This window comes from Zosterops lateralis (genome assembly GCF_965231275.1).
Source record: "Zosterops lateralis genome assembly, chromosome: 4".
NCBI classification, from domain to species: Eukaryota; Metazoa; Chordata; class Aves; order Passeriformes; family Zosteropidae; genus Zosterops; species Zosterops lateralis.
In genome coordinates, this window is record NC_139765.1 from 41,167,802 (window position 1) to 41,194,069 (window position 26,268).

The window sequence follows — 26,268 nt, forward strand, 5'->3', positions numbered from 1 at the left end:
TTTTCCCGATCCCTCTTCACTCAAAAGGTAAACCTCATTGTAGTTCCTATAGTTTATATTTCTATCTAAAACATGGGACTGATTCCTGGCCTGCACTAGCTGAAAGTGTGGTAAGGAGAGGAGTAAGAGAGGAGTGCAGCTGCTGGGATGTTGCAGACCTGAAAATACTGACTGTCTGGCACAGCCACAGAGAAACCAGGCATTGTTGTAAGTACTTGCCAGCCATAATTTACTAAACTTGCAAAGATATGAAATGAAGCTTAGCTATTCAATTAATTTTTAGAATGATGTTTTCAGTTCTAATTTTAAAATCCATGCATAAAATACTGAAAATTGAATATACAGAGTTTTAAAATGCATTTTTATTAGTTGCAAAACATGTAGAAGACCTTTCTAATGTAACATTTAAAACCCTTTACATAGAAGAGATGGAATATTAGAAACTAAGGTTTCCCTTAAATAATTCTGATTATTCTAGCAAAATAAGCCTGCTTTGTTCTGAGAACATCTTCTGAAGCTGTGGTTCACCTGCTTTTGTTCTTATTTTTTCAACAATCCTGTACATGATGTGTAGTTTTAACGAGGACAGCGCAACAGACCTTTGTTGTAAGATAAGGCATGATGATAAGAAATAACCAGATTATTAAACCTTCTTCATACATATTAAAAGCTCCAATACTTGCCCCTTACTCAAAGGCTTTAGAAGTATTTAAATTCCAATATTACATCATATTTTAAGTTACAGCTCATGAATGCACCTTTCCTTTCAAAGAAACAGAACTAAGTAGTAAGGAGAGACTTCAGTATTAGCATATTACTCACAGATTTGAAATTGTTTTGCTTTTTTTTTGGACACAACAATTTATGTCACAATAGTAAGACTGATTTTTTTTCTTTAAACTTCCCCCCCCCCCCCCCAAAAAAAAAAAAAAAAAAACATGGAGCAAACAAGAAGATGACATCTCCTTTTTGTGACTGAGAAATGTCACTGCTGGAGATTAAAACTGTTGATACTTGTTCTGATAAGGCCACTGTGATCTTATTCTGTACATAGTAAATGTCATAAAGAATTAAAAACCTGTGCATGAGGTCCCCATCTGTCTAGATACTGTTCTATCTTTGTGCACAAGAGCAGATATAATACACAGACATGATTATGACCTTTCTAAACATGCAAGAAGTGAAACAGATGCTACTCTGCACCATACTGTCACTTTATTATGTGTGGGCTTTATTTAGCTAAATGTGGACACATACAGCTGATCAAGTCCTTTGCAATCACTATGAAAAGCTGGACAATGAAGTTAACAGTACAGATCACTTAATCCGAAGCAGATTCTTGCATCTGATTAAAGGGGTCTCATCTGTCCATACTAGATACCCAGGGACTTTAACTGGAACCCAAATAGCATGCTAAGATATTTGTATCTACACTGCAGATGTCTGAAAATCAAGTGAAGAAAATTCCATCCCAAGAAAGCATCTTGCAGCAGTGGCCTGACTCAAATTGTGGACAAATTCAGAATTTTTATAACATAAAAATTATTCCCATTTAAAAAATAAATCTTAAATTCTGAGAAAGGAATCAGCACACACTGGAAACCATAATAAAGAAGTTAATACCTGATGAAATCTGATGGTTATCAGTGTGAAGACACAGCACTAGTGTGAAGAAAAAGAGTGAAAATAGCGAAGTCCAGTCCTGCAGATTTTCACTGGTACTTCAGAAAAGTATTTCAGCACATGCTTCCCTACCCTGGGAGCACAGGCACTAATCCCAAGCCTTGCCAGACACTGGAGTTATGTAACTGTTTAATTGAAACAAGACTGTATCTTCAGGGCTTATTCAGCACTGAAGTCCCACTTGTGCCATGGTTCCCGCACTCGCTGATCCCCTGCAGCTGTGTGAATGGTCTGTGGCTATCGCTACTTTGCAGAAGCTGATCCCAGAACACTTCACTGACTACAGGCCTCCGCCAAGAAGGCTTTGCAGTATCACACCCTACAAAATTGCAAAATCGTGCTGGTTTCAGACAAAAAAAACAAAAGAAAAAAAAAAGGAAAAAAAAAGAAGAAAAAAGAAAAAAAAGGAAAAAAAGGAAAAAAAAAAAGAAAAAAAAGTGGTGGTTTAAGAAGGCTTTGGGAAGCTGTGTCCATTACAACTCAAAAGAACTAAGGGCAGAAACACAAGACTAATTTTCTTTGGATCTCCTTTCTGCCACCTAAGTTGTTCTTGAGTTCAAATGTTCTTCAATCCATCCACTGATGGCTGCACAATCTTCCCTAGATCAAAAGAAAAGTCATCAAGATACACAAAAGTAATGTTTGAACTCTGCCTGTGGAGAAGTGATTGTTGATAGCTTCCTAAACTTCACAAATGTTTCTTGATATCAATATTTTAAGGTTTTTTTATGGTCCTCCAAATCTTGGAGATGGGGAACAGAGCTGTCTAGAGACTGTTATGCAGGGTACTGGAGCATGTATGTTTCAGTTCTTCCAGACAAAAAAAGAGAATTGACATGTACAACTTCCTTTACAAGCAGGAATCAACAAGCTTTTATAAGAGACGCATTATCACCAATTCCTCTTAATTCTACAGCTGTGCTTTTAAAAAAGGGTAATTATTGCTTCTTTTCTTTTTCACAACATACCCCCTCAGAAAATAGCTGGGGAAAAAGTTATCAGGTAGATGAGACATTGTTTTGCAGTAACAAGTTTTGTAAATGGGTTTCAAACAAGAAAATAGGTTCAGACCTAAGTTCTCTCAGATTTTACTAGGGAAACAGAGGACACAACAGGAGCTTGCCAGAATGTTCACAGTGGTTTTTTCTTCACCTCTTTAAATGCTATGGAAAAGTCTACAAAACCCTCTGTTTTTCCTTTCATTATTTACTTATCCCAGTCAGAGATGGGGAAGGGCACGTAAGTAACATTCAGACAGCACAGCACTGGATCTGCAAACACCTATGATTTTTTACTGAGTGTTGTCCACAAGTCAAACTAAGCAAATGGCAGCATGGACAAAAACAAAGTAGAAAAGAAAGAAGTTTGCTCTGGTAAGCTCTGAGTAGAAGTGCTTCATCAATAAACACCAAAACTTATAATAAACTGGCTTACCAGAGTCTGGGAAAAAAAAAGGGGTTGAAAGTAAGGAATAATCCTGAAAGCATTAGCATTTGTATTTTAAACAAGTGAGTAGTCTTTTCCAAAATATAGTTTAGGCTTGTGTAAAAGAGAAAAATAAGTAACTCTACTGCAGTAACTTAGTCGATGTAAGTCCACTTAAAGCTTACAGAAGTAGTCTGATATGGAATTTGTATAAGATAAGCTAAGTAACTGTACTTACTGTGTAAAGCTCGTTAAGTACTTTCATTAAGTCTTCATGAAGCTGAAATGAAATCTCTTTACTCTGTAATTAAAAAAAATAGAATTAGAAAAGGGTATGTAAAAACTGCACCATATATTTGTTTCTTGATATTTATACTCATTGGTCATCCTAGACAGTGAATGCAATGTTGCTTACAAAAACCATTCTGAATTACAGTGCACTAAAAAGAGTGATTCAGGGATGCAGTGGCAGACGGATAACATCTGGATAGACGACTTCTAAAAAGAAACTCAAAAGTAATTTAAGATATTTTTCCCATAAAGCATCAGGAAATTAGGTGCCAACAGAAAGGGTAAAGTTCAAGATTAATGTTTTTAATAGAACAAACTGTGTACTGTTTTATAATTGATATGATATATACAAAAACTAAACCATGCAGAATGTGATATTCTAGAGGAACATCCTGCCCAATTTTACATCTAGGATAGTCTTTGTTTCTCAGCACATGCAACTATCTAAATATTTATGCAAGAAATAATTGTGGCTCCTCTTTGAAACAGATACCCAACTGCATAATATTCCACAGAGTGGGCTGCTGAACCAGCTTTGTTTAGCTTTTCTGGACTGTGACTTTACTTTCATTCTGACCCAGGAAAAAAAGAAATGCTTAGCAGTAGTTATTATCAAAGCAAGTATGTCAAAACAAGAGTATTTAATTGGAGTCTCACTGAAATATATTCCTTTGTTAGGTTTCCACAGCAGTTCAGTCTGATGAAAATGGTGGCAACTGTGCAAGAGTTGAAGGCATTTGTATCACAGCCTTTGGAAAACAGCTACAGAATAGAGCTACAGGACTTGGCAAACAGCCTGGCTACACTTCTGTGATGCTCGGCATTCTAATATCCATGCTGGAAATGTGAGAATTTTTTTCATGAATAAATTGATAATTAGTCCGGCTTCTAAAAACTCCAACTGCATGACAGAAATGGCCTTAGCTATGAGAAGTACTTTGTATTTGTACAGAAGCCAAAGGAAAATCCTCAGGGACAACTCATCTCCAAAGCTGCTAACACATACTTGGCCATCACTAAAACACCTGAAGCAATAATGGTTTCTGAATGAGAATTTGCAGCACAATGTCCATGCATGAGGAGAAACCACATCACACATCCCGCATCCCACCCACTGTGTCTTCCAGGAGAATGAAACAGATACATACAGTAGCTCAAACAGAAAATTCTGTGGTTTTTTCTCCTGTTCCTACTATCCTACTTTAACTCTGGGCAGTATTTAAAGCACCCATCATATCACTTATCAGTATTCACTCCAATCCTTATATGCAAGAAGGTTTTACACTGACAAGAAGTTAAAAATGTAATTTAAAAAAACACTTCAGTTAAATTCTTGTACTCCCAAGGGCATTAGCTGTAGTAGCTAAGGCACAGTAAGACAGCTGCTCTGAAGCTGAGACACACAGAATTACTATGAAACTTTCCTTACTGCTTGTACTTTTCAAAGACTGGTATTTTCATGAAGTATGCATTAGTTCTGAAGTATCTAGAACACAAAGCTTACTACTTGCATTTCTTTGAAAATATCGAATTATTTTCATCTAATAAGGACAAAATTTCACATATGTAACAGTACACAGAGTGCTTATGAAGAATTGGAAAAGGACTGCACATTTGCAAGCTGCTGTGGGGAAATGCCGTAAAATCTTTAGCAAAAAATCTGAGTTGCTTTTCATTACTTTACATTGGCACCCTGTCTTTAAAAGTCAGCAGCACAGCTCTAAAACAGCTTACACACCTCCTCAAAGCTCCAAGTGGAGGCCACCTGTTTGTTCTTGGATAGCTGCTTCTATAGTGCTAATATGAACATTTTAAAAATTACTTTAGCAGAAAGAAGGGCAAAGCATACAAAGAAGATGTTTGACATTAAGATGAGAGCATACTCATGTGGGAGGAAACTCTAGATGAACTCCAGCTTCAAGCAATTTATCCCTTTCAACTGTTGCTCACAGCCATCTGGAGGCTGATGAGAAGTCAAGCCCTACATACAGCAATTCTAAGGCAGGATGCCTTAACCTGGTAGTGCAAAAATCTGTTTGAGAAGGTGAGACAGAAAACCCTAAACCAATTTTCTCTTTATCCCTTGAGATTTTACTGTAAGCAAAGCACACAGCAGTTCATTGAAGGGTGTACCCTTCTTTTCTCCTCTTAATGCAGTCCCACCTTAATGCAAACAGACACCAGATGAGCTGAGGATTTAGTGAATGATCACTATTTAGTAGGACCCATTTCTTCCCTTTGCTCCTTTCGAGCTCTGTCCAGCACCGAAACACAAGCAGTCCAGCCCTCAGGATTTACTGGCTAACATGTATATGTGATCTTTTCCAGGGAAACACAGTGATCAATGGTAAATTTTAAAGTGAATGGAAGAGACCACAATAGAGAAAGATGCTTTTGTAAAAGGACAACAAGCTTTTAAATGGAAAGCAAAAGGATAAGGAGGACGTGATCAGCAAAAAAAGTGAAAATTGGGAAGTGACAACCAAGTAATGCCACACAATCAGAAAGGAGTCATCCTTCCACCACTTCATCTGTGGACTCCAACTTGCAGAGGATGCCTGAAGTGATGGATAACACTTCAATTGATTTCAATTCTGATGAAAGATTTTGTAGGAATTGTCAAAAAAAAATCAAGAAATTTGGTTAAACTTAGCAGTATAAAAGGGATTTATTTTTCAAGAACCAATACATTTTTCATTACCATTTAAGATCAAAAAATACTTGAGTGGCAAGCAGTACAGCTTTTAGTGTGTAATATATGGCATGTTAGAGCACTAGTTAGGAAGTGAATTTATTTTCAGTGGTTAATTGCTTTCATATTTCTTGTTTATGCTACCTATTCCCTGCAGTAGGGTTCAGCATGTGTGAATGGTATGCTCCTCTAGGAGCCTGTCCTCAGGGTACCCAAACAACAGAATGTAAGATGCAGCACACATTTTCCTGGAGCTGAGCTGATAGCTCTAATCAGGCTATTAAAACCTGACAATCAATCACAGAAGGTGCTTATTATTATTCACTGTGTCCCTGAGAAATGTGCTAGTACCTACTAAGCAAAATAACAAAGAATATAATAAAAATGTTAGAGCACATGCAAAAATCTGCTTAAAATATTATATATGTTACTAATCTGGTTCAAGGCATTCAGACACAGTAGTGTATTTTTTTCACCTGACAGCAGTGTAGTTCATACTGATGCAACAGACAAGCAAATGTACCTAAACCCTCCTTTGAGTATGTGCTCAACTTTCACTACATCAGTGTTCCAACTGATGTTATCAAAATTTGTATTTCTGGGTTAAAGTCTGAGAAACTTAAGATTTTATTCCACGTTAATATATTTTCATTGAAGTCTGTTAAATTTTTTCCATACATTTCTGTTAAAGCATAATCTGGCACTCCAGCTTTACTCTTGTTTATTTTAACTGAAATTTAAGGATCAGTCCAGTTCTTCCTGGAACTCCTTAATGTCTGTATTTAGCATACACAACAACTCAGTTACATCATTTAAGGAAAATATTCTGTGCCTATTGCTTTTAAATGAGTCTGCTGCGGGTCCCTGTGGGAAGTGAAGTGCAAACCCTTCTTTTATGGAGGTTTCATGAGCTGTGTGACACTAACATAGCCGACTCAGCGAAATTTTGTCCCAGACTTGCCAGTCTATAGCAACAAACAGCTTTGCTATCCTTTTAAACATTTAAATGTTTAAGAAACTGATGCAAAAAAAAAAAAAAAAAAAAAAAGTGTGCCACAATCTGTATAACACTAAACAGTTTCAGTAGGTAGTCATATTCCTTGTTAATAGCCAGATTAAGGAACTAAAATATTTATTGTGCTTGGTTTCCCCAGCATATTTAACTGTAAACGTCGGAAGATATGTTCATCTTGGCTTATGTAGAATTCTTCCAAGGAAAATACATGTTTATAAATTATAAATATACAAATCTGTTTAAGGATTTTGTGGCTATGTGTTTATACAGTTGATTATTACTGCTGGGGTAACCAGAATCACTGCATGAAATATTCTGCATAATATCTTTCCCTTCTGCTTGACATTTCTCCTTATTACTTCATTCTTTAATTGTCCCCATGAGGCCAGCTACCCCATCTGCCTGAAGAAACGTGCAAGCACACAAGATTTGAACTCTGCTACTTTATTTCTGCAATTTTATCTGCAGCGTGAAGGCCAGGCATCAACAGCAATCTTACTGCTTTTATATGCCAGCAACTAAAAAGAAGAGATTAGGTGCCTATCTGAAAGTATGTAGCCTGACATAATGTCTTCCAATAAATGCTACAAAATCTCTGTACTAGATCCTAGCTTTGTCCTGCATTTAGTACATTTAAACAGATGCCAGTTCCTGATCCCTGGAAAAAAAGAATGACAAATAGCTCCTGGGAGAATGAAATTAATTAGTATCAACATGTTAAGGAGGCCAGACTAGACAGCACAGCCATGTACAATCAGGTACCTGAATATAACACATCCTGGCCCCATCAGACCATATAAGGTAGAGCCAATAGGGATAATTTCCCTAAAATAATCCAAATGTATAAATCCAGATGTATGATGCATACAAAAGAAAAAACCAGAATGATGAAGAACAGAGAGTGAGACAAGGACTCAAGGTACAAAGACTAAGGAGCACAGACACCCCCACCACATTTTACCAGATCATCATTGGCTATTGCATACACCTTTTACAGAACAAGTCGAAAAAAGGGTTGCTACAAACTTACGGCTTGTGCTATATCCCACACAGGAGGGGCAACAAAACAATACTCCAGTGGTAAGCATGGCCAGGAAATTAGGAAATTATTTGATCATTTCTTTACTACAATTCAAGCTGGAGTCAATCTTAACATACAAATTCAAGCCACACTCCTCTAGAAAATGTTGGATTCACTTCACAGGAAAGTTTCATTTGAGAACCAACATAACCACCAGCAAGACGGAAAAGGTCAGTAACATGTACCATTAAGAAGCAGAATGGGAAGTCACATCCTCTTGGAAGGAGAAAGGGGGAGAAAAAAAGGGGGAGAAAAAAAGGGGGTGTAGAAAGAGTCAAGAAGTTCAGAGTGATTATGACTTTGCTGTTGTCTCCCCTTATCTTGCTTGTAGGCAATGGGGCAATCCACTCTGACACACTTTCCCTTCCTGCAGCAGAAGACTGCAGTTTCAGAGCAGCACAATGAAGATCTGTTCTGGTCATGGACTTGGTGTATGTACTTACTCTCCAGACTTGGAAATGGAGTAAAGTACCTCGCTGCTTAAAACAAGGTAAAAGCAGTAACATGTAACACCATTACATTAATAAACTGAAAGATAACTGAAAGATCTAATTATTGAATATAGAGAAGCTTGACTAACTGGTATTTGTAAATTATAGAATCATAGAATTGCAGACATTACATGTCCTTGTGTGCAATACTGTGAGAGCCAACAGAGTATAGCTATTTCCTGCTCTTGACTGTGGACTGCAGTAAGACACTAAGCACGCACTTGGTAGTCTATTTTTAAAATCTTCATATTACTCCTTTTCTTGTTATTTATTACTTAGAGAGACAGTACATATTTCACGGAACAGTATGATCAGATTCCAGAGTAAAAGTATCTATAGGAGATGGTTAGTCTCCACTTTAATCCAAAATCTGTGAACAGAGAACAAATTCCATATGCTTTCATAGGGATATGACACCTACTGAGACTGATTATACTTTTCTCTGACACTATTTTATTCTAAATACATTATTTTTAAAAAGTAATCTGCAGAACCACAGAAACTGACAGAAATTGCTTAAATATGCTATTTGATGCTTAAACATCTCCAATAAAATCAATGCCATTCTTCTTCTTCAGGAAGAATACAATTTTGATGGAGGACACTGTTGGCTGTTACCTTTCTCACTCTAAATGCACCTTCTCTTTGACCCTATGACATCTTTCCTGCAAAATGAACTGTAGCACAGGATGTGTTTTGCATCTGATCTTTTTGTTGCCCAGTAAAACATCCATTATGCAATTCTGTGAGTACCTTAAGTTAGACTGCTCATTCACATCTGACACAAATTATCACAGGATCGTGGAAGGGTTTGGGTGGGAAGAACTTCATCATCAGTTCTGCCTTTGGGAACTAACAGCAACCAGTACTCTGCAGCAAGCACCACAGTAAGAATTGTGCACACTGGGGCTGAGTGGAAATACCAACCTTCTGCAACAAGTACTGAGCCTAACAGAATATCTTAAAAATGTGTGCTCAGAACTGATACTGGTGAATAAGCAGTGCCACGTTCAGTTCACATGCCCATGAAGCTCACTTACACCATGCTGAGGTGCTGCATGTCTTCCTGACACCTTTCCTGACATTATGGGACTGGCTCAGATCCCTGCACAGGGCCTTTGCTTGGCTCACTCTGCTAACACTCCACCTCAGCTAACATGTTTGACATGGCACTCTCACACTGAGTGTCAGCTGGCAAACCCTGACGAAAGGTAGGAAAGAGCTGCTGAGGATATGGGCTCTACTAGTGTGAGCTTTAGCAGGTTATGCATGGCAGGACCACCTCAATTTCACCACTCTTCTCTCCCCTTTAGAAAATCCAAGTTAGGAATAAAAAAGCAAGAGCAGCTGCTTGCTCTCTTTCAAGAAGCTATGCTAGAAAGAGAAAATTTGAAATGTTGCACCTGAATGAGTAAAACATGCAGAGGACAGAGACAAGTTTATCAGGGAGACAGGACAATATACCTCCTGTTAACACACTGAAAATATCCACATATTTTCCTCCTTTTGAGAGAGAATTTGCAGCAATCTCCATTAATAAATTATGAGTGAATATAAAAGGACACACACTTCTCCACAGAAAACTTTAACAATATACCATTGTACAGTTCACCTGGACAAAAGGGAAGGAAAAGCAAAATTTCTAGTGCCAAAAAACTGAACTATGCTGAAAGCAAACAGGATTATCTAATAATGCACACCTATTGAAGAAGATATTTCTGAGGTAAGACATAAACAACTGGAAAACTATTCCAGATTCAATTAAAAAAAAAAAATTTCCACTGGTTTGCAACTCTGAGATATTTACCCATAGACAGTACTGCAGCCTGTTCAAATCACTTCTCTTATTATTGGATCAACTTCTACAACTATCTTTCATATTACTAAATTGAATTGTTAGTAAATTACAGTTTTACATTTCAGACATATTATATGAACAACCCATTACGGACTGAGAAACTATAAACTTCAACTCTGTCCCTTTTACAGGTTTTAATGCATACCAGGAAGTTTGACTTAAGTTTTTACTTTTATTTCTTCCAAGTACAACTTATGTGCTCCCTAAATGATTCTTCTCCCCACCCCAGTGCTATCTAGAATTATGGTTGGGTATATGTGAAACCAGTTCCCTGTTTTGAAAACATTAACTTGGGTACCACTGCTATCATTTCGTGACACAATTTACATCTTTTAACCTTTACTCTTCTTGAACTCGTTTGTATACAGATTATCTACCAGCACCCCACTGTGACTAACAAATATGTGTTTATAATCTATTTTTCTTTTGGAACATTTTAACAACAATGGCTGCAAACACATTATGTAGATCTTGAGCTAAGGAGTGCTTGCTTAGCACATCAGGGATTTGCACATTGCATGAGTTATGAAAATACATAACAGTCATGGACAAGAACAAACATGTACAGAGACAACACTTAAAGGAGCTAATAGAAATATTTACATCATCAAAAGTTATGTTCATATTTAAGATTAGGAAGAAAAGGAAACACGTTTAGGAGAACTGCAGTATATACTACCAACTTCATGTCAAAGGACTACAAAGCAAACTCTTTGTCTTCAATCTGTTTCATTCATGATGAAATTCTTTTTTACAAATAATTCATAAATACAGCATTACTATTTTGGGAGTCCTAAGAGAAAACTGTTTCCTTTCTGCATGGGTAGACAAGTATGCTTTTTAGAGGAGGACAGGCTTTTTCCCTACTTTTTGGATATTTGTGATTCAGCTCTTAAGGTCACCAGCATATACAGCAGGATCCCAGGCATTTCAGCACTAAGTATTTGCTTCAAGAGAACAGTCATGAAGAATTTATATGTATGCTAAAACAGATTTTATGCTGTGTGTGCTGAAACTTCTCCTCACATGCTAGATATCTATCAGGGCACTTTTGCCTCCCTCGTGCATCTTATATGCCCGTATGGAGGACTACAGGAGAGGCATTACCTTCTTGAACATTCTGGTGGAGTCTTCACTTATCTGCATGAATCGCATGATCACATTGTTCAGGTAGATCTCACTCAATGTTGCATGGTCTTTGCTTTCTCTTCTCACTTGGTTCAGGAGTAAGTACCAGCAATTCACTGGTGACAAGAGGTTCTGGTCTTTCCTGAGGAAGGAAATACACACATGTATAATGTATAGAAATGAAAAGGTTATGTTATTAGCTGAAACATCTCACTGACATTTACAGTCATAACCTGTTATGTAAAAATAGCTGCTTCTGAACAGTCTATCCATTCTTGGAATAACTCAGGTTAGGCAAGCCTCAGACGACTTCTAAGACACATTCAAGTCTCATGAGGTATGGATACTCTGCAAGTCATCTGAAAGTATAAAAATATCTTGCCACAAAGCTTAGAGATAGAGTACATGTAAATGTTCAAAATCAATAAAGGTGACTCCTGGAAGAGTAACAGTAATTCATTTTTGACATTAGAAATAAACAAGCACTGGAAGCACAACCCAAATCCTTCATGAGCAAAATTGCAGGTGTAGCTATTTCACTGCATTGGATTTGTATAACTGATGAAGTAGAAGAAAATGTCTCAAGCATCCATATTTTGTGAGCAATGCTCATAAATTCACAGCATTCATAAATACACTGCTACTGCTAGTCCTAGATGTGTCAATTACAAGACAAAGAGCAGGACTGGACTTCTTCCAGTGATGCAATTCTGAATTCTCATGACAGACTTTTGCAGTGTAGGCCCACTCCCAGCTTTAATGTAACAAAAACTGAATTCAAAGATGACTTTTCATTTCTTTTACACAAGGCAAAATAAAAATACATGTAGTTCAGCAACTATTTCACGGACAACAAAAGCTCATTTATGAAATTTATCTTAGGATTTTATTGACATTTTATAAATGTCAATATAAAGTTTGCCTTTCAATTAACTGCTCCAGAAACTTGCTGCTCTATTATTTTTCTTTTTACAGCGATTCTCCTTTAGTTAAAAGGATAAAGCACATGAGGATAAAATAGGCAGAAGCGAGGATGAATTGAGGGAGAAACTCCAACTCTTGGCAAAGTCTTGTAATAATTATCTTTTCTCATTGTTAGAAATATGGCCTTTAATTCTCATCTAATTGTCTACTTTTAGCTCTCACTTTCAGAATCAAAGTGACAAGGAATGATTAACAGACAAAAGTATTTTCTTAATCATCAGTGCTTTGCTTTGCTTTGCTATGAATCGGGAGTTAAGAAAACTTCCTCCATTTGTTTCAGATAGATATCTTAACAGTGTTACTTCATAGCAAGGGGTTTTATCAGCCAGCTTAGACAACATGAGCATTCCTGAAGGGCCATGCTGATATTACTTAGTCCTCACTGCTTCTGCATGTCCCAAAGCTGATTCCACACACCTTCCTGATTGTTCTGGGAGTAATGGTGGGAATAGCTCAGGGGACCAACAACTAAAGCCACTCTTGCTGTAACCTCTTCTCAAAGCAGAGAACTGCAAGAACAAAGCCAAAGGCAGAACTCAAGTCATAACCCCCATGCACAGCTGCCAGTCTGGATTTAATATGTTTAAGAACAAGGGAAGATGTTTGTACACACAAGGAAAAAAACCCTTTGCCACAAGCAAGATAAAAGCCAAGGCTCTCTTTGAAGTGATGACATATGCACAAGTTGGTTATTTCAGAGAATCATTGAGTCACTAAAACAAATTTAAAGAAATATATATTATTGTAATCTATGAACTGTGCAAGCTGTATTTGATTAACCTTTCCTTTGCTGGATGTATTTGGAAAAGACTTTTGTCCTGAAACAACAGTTCTATTTACCTATTTCTAGTACAGCACTGAGCAAACAGTGGGAAAATTGTTTTTATAAGACACTGTTCTAAATCCCTAAGCATAATAGGGCCAGACACATGTATTCATTAATCAGCACAAGTCAGGAAAATAACCACATGAGACTATGTCAGCAAATGATGCACATGAAGCATTTCAGAAAACATACCGTACACCTTATGCCAGATACTACCTGACCACTTGTTTTGCACTAAAGATATTATGCCATTTAAAGGGATACATTAAATTGTAAACAACACATAATGTCCACATCATCTTTATTCCCAGAAGACACAGCAAAGCTTACATGCAACAACAACTCAAAATAATTTTATTTCTTAATGTCTTGTTTGGCCAAATTAGTCTTTCGTTGTTGTTGTTGTAATGTTAACTGACCTTCATGCAGATACTTCAAAACCTTATCAAGTCCACTAGAAATGAGCACACAGACTTTCAAGCTTTTGGGGCTCTGCATCTCTTTTAGATATTGGCTGTACTTTGGGTAGTTTAAAATCCATATGGTAGGTTAGGGATAGTAATTGTGCAACTTACCTTTTAAGAAACTGAAACTACTTATCAGAAGTTGATATGAGTTACTGCAAAGAGCCACATCAACATGAATATTTAGGCACTCATCTACCTTCAACTGCAATGAGAACCGCTGTGCTGCTTAGCAGGGGTGGAAATTTTAAACAGGCATTTGAACCAGCAACAGGTACAACACGGGGGCAATGGGCAAGCAGGCTTCTCTTACTTGTACTGCTGATGATCCTTTGTACTTCTTGTTTTTGCCATGAACCTCTCTGCCAGTTTTTCCAGGTTTCGGGAATACTCCATCTCTATTTCTGACTTCTTGCGGAAGAAATCCTGCAGATCCTGAAGAAGCTGCACCCTCATTTCAGTCTGCTGCTCCAGGCATTTCTGTTGCTCAACAAGTTGAGCTCGGATCTCTAACAAGAGAAACACATATCCACTCAGGTCAGTGAAAGCAAATTAATTGAGTATTATCAGTCAAAATTACAAACACTCCAGTGTACCTCAGCCCCACAGCAACACCAGCTGGAGCTGGATTTCAGGTCCTGGGGTGGGACACAGCAGTGGCAGCTCTCACTTCTGCCACCACATGCTTAATGCCCAGCATCCTCCCACCTGCTGTCTCACAAAGAGCTATGGCAGGGGCTCAGGACTCTGCCTGGCTCAGGTGAGCCTCCATCTTCCTCTCTCATTCTCCTTCTGGCCTCTGGCACTGGCACAACATTCAGCTCAGGAGTGATCTCCTTGCACAAGGTGGTGCTGCCCTGAAGAATGGTTGGATAAACAAGCATCCCCTGGGCCAGGATCAGCCTGCTGACTGTCAGGTGTTCTATCATCATGTACACCACAGAAACAACCTTGTGATAAACCCTAGAGGCATTACCCATTGTAACTGTACACAGGTGAGATTCTATATCTGCTCTATCTCTGCCAGGATGAGAACTGGTGTACTACACACACATTTAACAACGTTTGACAGCAAATACAGAGGAAAACATGTACCTATATTTAGAGACAATTATTCAAAAATTTGCACAAGGTTCCAGAGACTATAGTATATTTTTAGTATAAAAAAAAATAGAAGAATCTCAGTTTAGAAGAGAATATATGCTCACAGTTCTCTTCTAGAGTAACAGGGAAAAGCCTCCAGATTTCCTACCACTTTCTGCCATATTCAAAATTACTATGTATAGAGTTTTTATTTTAGATATTTCTAGGACTTTTGATTTAATTTTTTTTTTAAATTTTGGTTGGTAATCTTCTAGCACTTTTATTTCCTGAGTGCTAATCAGTTAGATACATTCTGAGAACATTTAGTCTAAAAAGATCCCTCTGGTTCTTCAGAGTTCATTACACATTTGTCAGCTGCTCAGGCACATTGTACTCCCCAATACTGTGGAGTTAAATGAGGAGTAAACACTTTCTGACAATAACGTATGTGTATATTTTTTACACAGTTCAATGCTGCAACAAGGATTTATCAATAGGAAAACACACAGAAGTGATGTCCATGTAAATGCAAAATTGTTGTGAAATTTTACTTGATTCTTAATGACGTAACCATGCTGTGGGCAAAAAGATCCTGGAAATCTTCAAAGCCCACAGCATAGTTTGAAATAGAAGAGCATTCTAAAAGTCATGCTAACATCACATGGAACTGCAAATCACTAAGTAGTAATAACATTGCAAAAAATTATCTGGTGCAACTAGGACCTAATGCATCCTTACTGATCTTAGAGCAGATATCCCACCCCGCTGGGATTCAAACGTGTAAACTGAAATAAGGTAGAATGAGCACGGAAAACTGTTAGGCCAATATATTTGCTGGAGGAGGGAGACACTACAGTATTTTCTTCCAGCCCTCCTGTGAGCTACTAGCTGCTGTGTTAATCATTAATGAGACCATCCATTTTTATACAGTCTGGGAGGTGAACCAAAGAATTAATGGTTTGGTTTTCACTTCATTTTAAATCAGTTTGTTGGAAAAGAAACCATGCCTCCAGCAAGGATGAGCCACTGTAATACAACACTGTATCAATGACATTCATGTACACAGAGGAGAAAATCACATCAGAGCCGGAAGGTTAACATCAGAAACAGACACCATGTTTTTTGGTATCTACTACTGTTAATATTGCAGTCATGGAAAATTCCTTTGTATGGGAAACCAGTTGTATAGATTCACTGGTCAGAAGCAGCAATTGTGCCTGTAAGCTGGAGTTTTCACTAAATCCAGATGCATGTACATGGTCCCTCATACTTTGTCCATCTCCCTCTCCCACTCAAGATTTTCTAGCAGTTACTTTGAAAGCAGTTTTTTGTATGAAGCAACTATGTTCTGATTATTTTGTAGGTCAGTGTATCTTGCTGCTATAATTCTTCTTTTTTAGGCAGGCTTTTACCATAGCAACAGGAACAAGAAAGATTTTAGAAACAGGAATATATGAATTGAAATACAAGAAACGATGAACAAGGGACAACAGATAAAATATAAGAAACTGCATTAGCTTTTTGATGCTGTCTGGATTTCCAGTGGATAATAGTGGCTTCCTTCAAACTTCTGTTTTAGAAAACAAAATTGAAGCATGATCTATGAAAGCTGATGGAGATGTACAAGCTCTGCGTAAGGCTGATAAAATTAGGGGCACAGGGGGCTGCAGCTTTATGAAGGAAGATTCGTAATTTCTCATTATTTGAATCTCAGTAAAGAGAAAGAACATGTTGACTCCAAAAGGCTGAGCCTGTGGTCTCCTGCTGGAGGAGAAAAAGGGGAGATGTACATCCCGCTCATGCCAGCTGACCACAGTCAGTCCAGAATTGACTTCAACAGCAGTTCTTCTAGTCTTTCACGTCATTCTGCTTCTCCATTTTTTAATTCTTCTTTTACTAATAACGTGTAATGCCTGAGCAGGCTGAGGAGATGGCAATGATTAAGAAATCAGATCAGAAAATGTTGTGATTTCCATTTTCTGATGAGAGCAGTGGCTTTAAAAAAACCCCAAAACCAAACAACAACAAACCCCCAGAACAAGTACTGGCAAAACAGGCAGGCAGCCTGAGCAGCTGTGTATGACAAAATCACAATTGTCCAGGTACTATTAACTATAATAGACTACCCAGTACCTACTGCAACAGAAAAATGCACCAAGGCAATGCTATTTTCTTTAACCAGTTCACATGTGTGATTTCCCTAGGGCTAGAAAGAGTAGCATGGAAAATTGCTGCACTGTATTCAAAGAAACTAAATCAGTATAGTCCAAACTCCACAGATACAGAGACAGGTGCAGCAAGTAAGAGAAGAGTGCCTGTCTTCACTCTTATTTTTCTGGCACATTTAAGTCAATTGGTACCAGTTGTAATGGACAATGACATTGTCCTATTCTGCTCTGCTGAGTGGCTGATGTCAAACTGCCAGGCTATTTATGCCAGGGAAAGACCCGTTAACACCTTCTCCTTCTTTCTCTTGGCAGCTTTCGGTCAGGCTCACTGGTTTTCTGGCCAGGGGCTGGCTCAAAAGGAATCCCTTCCATTTATACTGCAGCTTGAAGAGAGAGCACATCAACTAGAAAAAAACCCAGTAAATCCACCCTACACTTTGTCCAAGATTTGCACACACAATCAAAGTGAGAAAGCACTTAATGTGACTGCAATGAAATCAATAAACTGAATAAAGTTTTATTTCTGAAGATTTTCATGTTAAAAATTATTTTAGTTATGCCCTCACAGACACCATTCACTAGAATTACTGCATTAAGTACAAAATTAGATTTTGTTTATGCCAGTTTTGAAGATATAACTCTTAACCTTTCAACAAATCCTTATTTCCTTGACAAGTGGTTAAATCTGTGCACCATGAAAATAAAGAGACAAGATTATACTTGCTTTGAAAGTTAAGTCAGAGCAGATGAAGCAGAACTACTGACATCACCCAAATCATAATTAGAAATAACTTATCAAGGTTACCTCTTTGCACACAGTACAGTATTTCAAATTATGACTTACATAGCACTGCAGTAATACACTGTACTACCCTGAAGAACATGTATGTAACCAGGGACAGGCCAGTGCCCCTCCTGAAGGAACCTGTGGAGATACACCACAATGTGACACAATCATAATGCTGGCTATACACCAGCATGGAACAAAGTTCTTCACCTTCACTTCCACGCAGCAAAGCACCAGGTTCCATCAGACATCCCAAAAAAGTCACAGGAAACCCCCTCCTGACCTCAGTAGCTCACAACTTGTAAACACATGGTATTAACCAAATTAACCCATGGACACCAACGCTGCTGCCCTGCTACAGAACCCCCCACTGCGATGCCCACCCCCACCCCTGCCCTGCAGTACTGCAGCACTCCAGCCATGCTGCACTATCCTCCCTTGCTAGGCTATGCCTAGCCTGTCACACCTTGGAGACCTTTCAGACCACCACAAGCTCTCTTACCAGCTCTCAAGCAAAGCAACTCTAAAGAATGCTTCATGGTGCTACCAATGGACCTGCCTCAAGATGCTTCCTGCCTGAGCCATTCAAAGAGCTGTTGCAGCCTGCCACTCTTACCTCCCATTTAAGTGGAACTAACTTTTGTGCTTGCAGAGCAGCACTGACATTGGCTTTGGTGTTTGCTGAAAGCTCTGGAAAATGCCACAGAGCAGGACATGTTGCCCCAGCCACCCCCCCCTGGCTGCACTGCAAGGCTCCCACCTGCTGCCTCACCCTGCCTGGCAAGGAGCTATATTTAAGTCGTGATTGCAATATACAAACTATGCAGACACATTAATCCAGTAGTATTACTGGATAATCGTATCAACAGCCTCAGGGCCTCACCCTTCAAAAGAACACAAAAACAAGTAATTCAACAGAACTCCTTGAGAGTACAGAGGCTCTCACAAGATGTAGTTATGCTTGCAGGTTTTATCTCTTGGGTAACCAGACAAAGCCACATCACCTCCCATTTTTCTCCAAATACCTCTTTCACAAAAAAAAAACAAAACAAAAAAACAAAAACCACAAGCGAACAAAAAAACCCCCCAAAAACACAAACCAAAACAAAAATTAGATCACTTTTAAAACACTCAAAAATGCCTCATCAAATGCACTAAAACCAATATATGGTATCTTAGACTTTGCATTTCTAAACCATTACTCTTAGTCCTTTTTTTTACCCCAGTGAGCTATCAACACACATATTCCTCATTGTCATGCCAATGATATCCAGACCATACTTCACAGGAAAAGATTCAGATCTTAAATTCAACCTACATATAATCTGGTGACCAACATGCATTTGTAATTAAGCAACTATTGCAGCATTAATCATCTTGCAGTTCCTCCTTGAAAACACTTGAGTCTTATATGCCTCTCACTGTGCCCCAGTTATTTAGCAGGAAGAATTGCTCATGTCTACCCCTGCTGCTAGAAACTGGAGTGCTGCATGAGAGGACTGATCATTTCAGTTTCCAGCCATTGCCTTTGTAAAGACTTGGTTTTGGCTTTTTTGTCAAGTCGAGCAGAGCATTGGTCCAGCTGCATGCAGCTGGGAAACATCTGCATTTTAGGTTTTGCTTGAGGAAAGCGCTTATCTCCAGCTCACTGAGGATGCTGCCAGCAGAGAAACTGAAATAGGAATTGCTGAGAGGTGTCCCTGTGCACATCTAGTACTCCTTAATGCCATGCCCCACCAGTGCTTCTTCCACACTTCCCAGGGACATTATTGTTCCTCTCAACAGACAAGATAAAGATGATGAGAGGTATGAGATCCGTGGTGGGTGCACAGACCCAGCTGCCAATACTTGTCTCTGAGAAACACAGGCTAAAGATGCCAGTGATGGAAAGTTTTTATTTCTCAGAGACTTGGCTAGAAAGCTATTCAACTATTTCTATGACAAATGGCAAGGGAAGCTCTGTGGTCAGCAGGGAGTCTGGCTCATACTCTCTCCCAGGTCCTTGTTGCCATTTTCTTTGACCACAAGCAGGAAAATCCACTTCAAAAGCCAGGAAATTCCACCAGACTGACAGCTAATGAGAGATGCTGGGGTAAAGATCTCAAAGGATGCTTCAGAAATGTCTTTAAATAGATCACAAGCCTGTACCACAACATTAACCTTCTATGACAGACTAGGGGAAATCACTTCCCTGTGTTCAGCACGTTAGAAGTGTGAGACAGTGATACCCTTGAGCTTCCATAGGCAGGGCTTTTATGGACTTTGTTCTACCCTGACCCTCACCAATTTCACTCAGTATATTGAGCCTACATCTTTATACATGTTGCCACTTTAAAATGCGACCTCTGCCATGCACACCCCAGCATTAATGTCTGACTTTGTGCTATTCTCCAGAGAATTCATTTCAGATTTTTTGTTTGTTTAGGGATTCTGAGGGATGTGGTTGAAGTTGCCTGTGACAAATCACGTCTTCAGGCTGCAGTGTAGAAATGGATGGGAAGTAAGAATCACGTCTGCTTTCTGAAGGGCAGTATAAAGAGTCAGCAATCTGAAGCCTCTCTTGACATCTGTCAATCTCTTTAAAAACTCTAAACCATGTTCATTCAATCACTTTGGCATCCTTAAAGATAAAAACAAATCCTTGTGCAGTCATTAGCAGGAAAGCTGGTGTAGAAGCCATTTGCAGGATACATACAATTGTTTATGGGTGTCCTGGGTTGCAGTGTAGGATGTACACAAAGTATTTATTCTATCACCATCTTCATGAACTGTTGAAACCAGGTGGGCTAGTGTTTTCCCAAGCCCCCTGCCTTTTCTGCTAATGGCCTTTGGAGTGTCTTCTGCTAATGGCCCATTAACGCCTTTGGGGTGTTTTCTGCTAATGACTTTTGGGGTGTCTTCTGCTAATGGCCCATGAGTCATGGGTAACTCCCTCCAGGAGTTATCTCTGTTAATGGGCCATCAAGGACCCATTTCACACTTCTCATGCGATTGTGAGATGCTCTGCCCAGGGGGAGGAGCCAAGCATTCTCACCTGGATATAAGCTGGTATGTGGGACAGTGCAAGGGCACTTATCCACTGGATTCCCAGAGGAGCAGAGCTGCCAGACCTTTCTACAGGATCACTGCTTCAAGAAGAGCACTTCACCTGGACTGCTTCCACCATCCTGCTCAGGTTGTATTCTGACTCTGTCAGTGATCCTTCGTGTTGTTGCATTTATTTTATTTTACTTTTACCTTTTTACCATTCTTCGTATTAAAATATATCTCTGACTTGGAGCCTCTCATTCGTTTTGCTTTCAAACCATAACAATGGGTCACTTCAGTGGTCCTGCTCAAACAAAGGGAGCAGAAAAACAAGAATTCTCTCCTTGAAGCTGCAAATGTCATTCTGTATATACACTCCTGTCTACCGCAATCACAGACTGGACAACAACACATGCCTATGCAGAATCCTGTAACTGGGGGATCCCAGTGGACAGGATTCAAAAAGGGCAGCTGCATTAGGGCACCTTCCACCTTCCAGATCCTTTTGAAATGAGAAGAGATGTCTGGAAGAGCCAAGAAAATCTCTAGATGTAGAAGAAGCTTTTCTTCTTGTTGTTCTTGGACTAACGCCCTCCTGCTATTCACAGCCACAGCTGCTGGTCACTTGGCTGCCTACAGTCTGAGTCTAAATGGAGGGCAGGATGCCAGCTCATGACTTGGCAGGACACTTTTGCCACAGTGCTGCTGCCAAGAGACCATGAATTTAAGCAGGCAGTCTGCCTGTTCCACATTTTGAGTGCCACTGCTTTTGTGGCAACTGCTCCTTTGCACACAGAACTAAGTGCTGGCACTATGTCCTACCAAACCTCGAGCCTGGCATACTCTGTCCTTGTAGTCACAGGAGCTGGGACTGAGGACAAAAAATTCTGTCCCTCAGAGGAGAAGGAACTTTATTTTGCTCTGGAGTAGAAGCTCAGCTCATCTCAAAGCACTGCCAACCAGAAGAGTAGAGAACAAAGGGCAAGATGCCTCTTCTGCATCAACAGTCTCATTCATGGTCTTTCACAAGAGTGACCAGCCCTTATCTCCTGCTGTGGGAGCAGATACTCTCCAAAAATCCAACTGCCCCACCTCTAGATGAGCAAATCAGCTCTGAAAAGACAGAAAGAGTGAGAGAGAGAGGGAGGAAGACAGGAAAAAGGAGTCCATGCAACTGTCTACCAAGCAGACAGGTGATCATAAAGTAGGTGTCTAAAAAGCCATTTAAGGCATCTAAATCGTCAAGATCTATGGGAAAACTTATTCTGAACCTTCTTAAGGGCTTCAATCATCCTTTTAAAATGCTTCTTAAACATACCATGAGCCTTTCCTTCAGTCTTAAATTTGGGCACATAAGAAAATTAAAAAGAAATTGGTATGCCCAAATCTTTCTTATCTTCTCACCAATGATGTATCTGCCAATAGAACTGAAAAAAAAAATCACTCTTGGGTCTCCTTGGAAACAATTTTTGCACAATGTCTGGAAGGCTTGATTGGCATTAGCCCTCTTTGAGACAAAAAATCCACACAAACCAGGGGTCCAGTAGGAAAGCAAACCCAGTTTGTCACAATTCCAACAGTAATGAAAACCTAACACTCTTGATTAGCTTCCTTACTTGTAAACTGGGTGAAATCAGCTTGAATTCCTGCCTCAGCGGCTGCAAGGCTGGGGATGGAGCTGCCTCTGAATAGTGTAGCACTATCCACCCTGCAGCAGACACTGCATCACTCATCCACCAACACTACCCCGAAATTAGTCAAGTCTTAATATGGGCACATACCCTTTACCTCCAGAGAAGCATAAACCTCTTGACCATACAGATGTGAGTACAGATTGCATCCAGACCAGCACCATTTCATTTTGTTAAACTCTACTTATTTGTCACAATAAAACCCTTCCTTCCTTCTTGGGTGGAGAGCTGACAAGTGAAAATATCTGAAGGCTTCTTCTGGAAATGAGATGTTGAAAGATGTGCCTTTTCTTGACAAAAAAATTAGTTATTCTGAACCTCTGGCTGTTGCCACGGATGCTCCTACATCTGGCAGGTGACATAGCTCTTAAGATGAGAGTTATGGTGGCAGAAGTACAGGCCAGGAACTCCTGAGCAGCAGGATAAGCTAGAAAGCACGAAATCTGCACATCAATCAGATATAGCATCTCCTGTACCTTGGTAACTATCACTGTGATAAGACTCAGAAATTAATAACTAGAGAAAATTCCCTCCCTACATCCTGTGAAAATGACTCTCCATGCATGGCACATCTTTAGGAGGTCAATAAAACATTTTTAGGATGACACACACCCTGCTGCATGTCATAAATAAGAGCATGCATTTAACCCAGCCATGACTTTCAGTGACAGCTCTTTAAGTCCCAAGGTGAAGTCACAGTGCAGTTAAGCACAAAAAGGAAACAGTAATCTGTGCTGTGTGCCAGCATTTTACCCACATCACTTTTCAGTCCAACATATCTAACATACAGTAAAATACTTTCACTATTGCTCATTTAGCTTTGATACATTTAACTCCAACTGCCCAACTTAATACATTGATCACCTTTGTGGTTTTTTTCCTAAAACAAATATGTACCTTTTTTTTTGCTGCAACAGATCATGATGCTCCTCTTCTTCAGTGACAAAAACAGCTATGCCATTGAGATGCCTCCTGATATTTTCACTCTCCTGCCCTCCTCCTGGGGGCTTTTAACTAGCTCAGTTATTAGGAGGATTTGGAGAGAATTATACCAAGGACAAGGTGAGATATCTCAGAAGAGGCCCTTTCCCCGGGACCTTTGTCCCAGGCGTTTATTCTTCGAGTTTCCATGGGGGAAAGAGAGCGAGCAAAGGAAGGGGAGACAATTTATAGCCTCCCAGCTCAGAGGAGAGATAGCTGGACCACAGCCAATGGGGTCAAAGAAGGAAGTAAGGGTCACTCTAAGTGGTAAGGGAGTCCAGGGGGTCAGGAGGGAGAAACCATTTCCCTAGAGAATTACAACAGCCTCCAACCTTTAAAGTTTTAAAACTTTATATGCATATCCCATGCTAATTACTCACCTGAGTACATCTTTGTAGTCACTTAAGGATGTACTTGTACTTGTATACCCCAGCCAACCAAATGGGGCAAAGAAACTGTCTTGGGCAACATGCCAGAGCTGCAGAGCATACTTTGGGTGCTGGCTCATTTCTGGACAGAGCATTAGGCCCTGCCCATGAGCCCCCTGCTCACCAGCAGCACAGACCAGGGATGGCCCTGCACTGGTGATGCAGCAGTGGGGGATCAGAGCTCCTCACTCACCCACTCAGTGCTGAGTGAAGGATGGCATCTACCACCCAGCCAATCTTTGAATGAAACTCTTATCACCACGTTTCATACTTCTTGGACAGATTTAACTGTAAAAGTGCAAGTCTGGCTGAGGAGTATGTCTGTCAGACCAGATGGACCTTGATCTGCATAATTTTTTAGTAGAGACTTGGCCTAAGTCTGCAAAACCAAATCCTCAGTGAGAGATTTCTGGTTGTCTGAGCATGACTGTATTACCCAAAAGTAAATTTCAGTGTCTTGTCTCATTTTCACATAGCAAATAATATTGAATTTGACTCAATAAGGATTTAAGAAACAGGACATCACATTTTGGAAATGGGAAAAAAAAGTTCTGTATGCCAAACTTTGAACATAAAATTCATATTTTTACTAATTAAGCAAAACAATAACCCCTATCATGTTGGAATTACTTATTCTGGGATTACTAAAAAATGTAAAATAGATAATCAGATAATCACCATGCTGGTTGACTAAACTATTATATGAGGAGTAGTAACCAACAGGTATTTTTATATGTCACCTAACAAGATTAGATAAATTCTGCCATGCTTTAAATACATTTGTCTATATACTGCTCTGATTTGACAGAAGATGTAATGCCTAAGTGAGAAAATAAAATGCCTACCTCAAAGGATGGTTTTGAACCCAATTATACAGAGCCTCGAATTCCACTAACAGCAGCTGGGAAAAAACAAATCCTTCAGTGTCACAGAGAAGATTCTTCCTGCTACAGGGAAGTATAAATTGGATTGTGGACCACATTTAATTAAATTTACCTTCAGTCATTACAGTAGCAGGAGAAAAAAGCCCCCACCACCCAAGGTTCCTGCTAATGGGAATAGAAAAAAAATCCCATGAGATTGTAGGTAACTGTTGCTTACTCACTCAACAGTAAAATGAAAAATAGTATCAGCTAGTAAATGAACTCTGGGCGAAAATAATTTGCATATTTCCAGGTTCCCTGGAAACAGTCTTCAAGCTGTTAGAAGTTAGAAAATATTACTCCTGTTTTTTTAACGAGATGAAATATCAGAAAGAACAAAATTTTAAGTTGATGATTTGTAGAATCCAGTATCTGCATTAATTCACTGTTTTGTCTATTTTGCAAATGTTTATCTCCAACAGATATATGGGTGATTAAGGTTTCCAGCAGGGTTCTGATGATTGCTCTATGAAAGCAAAGATACCAAAAACAGCCATAGGAAACAGATGTGCATGGCCAAGGGATGAATGCTTCACATGCTTAGTTCAGAATTCTTTATAAAGAAAGGCTATAAAACTATTATTGCCTATGTTTTTAGCATATCTCCATTTGGAAATAAGACATTCTGGTAGCAAAAACTGCATTGGAGTGAGTAAATGAGAAGAATCGCAATAGCAGGGCAGTAGCTGTAGCTACTAAGCCCTGTCCCTGGCTAAACTGAAATTAAATCTTGATGTTTTGTAAGCATAAAGTTTCAGCTCTGAGAAGCACAACAGAGCCATAGCAGTTGGGTAGCAAAGTGGTAACCTGCAAAATTAGTTATTCTTTATTCCAGGAAAAAACTGTTTGGTAATTCACCTTCTGTGAATTACCGTGCACAACTTAATGAAGAAATGAAAGATGTGACATATACAATGGAGAAATCTCCATCCTGTAAGATCATCAGCCAACCATAAGCAAAATACTAGGGAAATTTATTGGAAATAATAAATGCTGTTGTGGAGTCCCTTCAGTGTACTCAATGTCCAGGGTCTGGCCTTGGCAAGACAGACCCCAGCTACCCCTCCTGCCTGCGGGGATACTTCCAATGTGCTCTATACACAATGGTTTGGTCAGTTCTGACCCCCCTCAGTGTCCTTGGCCTTGTGGTTCCTTCCCCCTCGGTGTGTCTCCCTTAGCTTCAGGTCAATGCCCTCACCTGCCCTTTGCCCCGACCCCAGACCCTCTGCCTAAGGGGAGACG

The 26,268-nt window shown here is 39.3% G+C and overlaps 1 protein-coding gene across 3 annotated transcripts in view; it reads right to left on the reverse strand.

The window, feature by feature from the left end:
- SRGAP1 (SLIT-ROBO Rho GTPase activating protein 1) overlaps positions 1-26,268 on the reverse strand; it is a 145,121-nt gene that overhangs the window by 56,847 nt on the left and 62,006 nt on the right. For all 3 annotated transcript variants that reach the window (XM_083859828.1, XM_083859830.1, XM_083859829.1), the window contains 3 exons: positions 14,252-14,447; positions 11,644-11,806; positions 3,347-3,409 (listed from right to left, as the gene is read on the reverse strand). In XM_083859828.1, the coding sequence (XP_083715954.1) occupies positions 3,347-3,409; positions 11,644-11,806; positions 14,252-14,447 (422 nt within the window). The remainder of the gene's footprint in view (positions 1-3,346; positions 3,410-11,643; positions 11,807-14,251; positions 14,448-26,268) is intronic.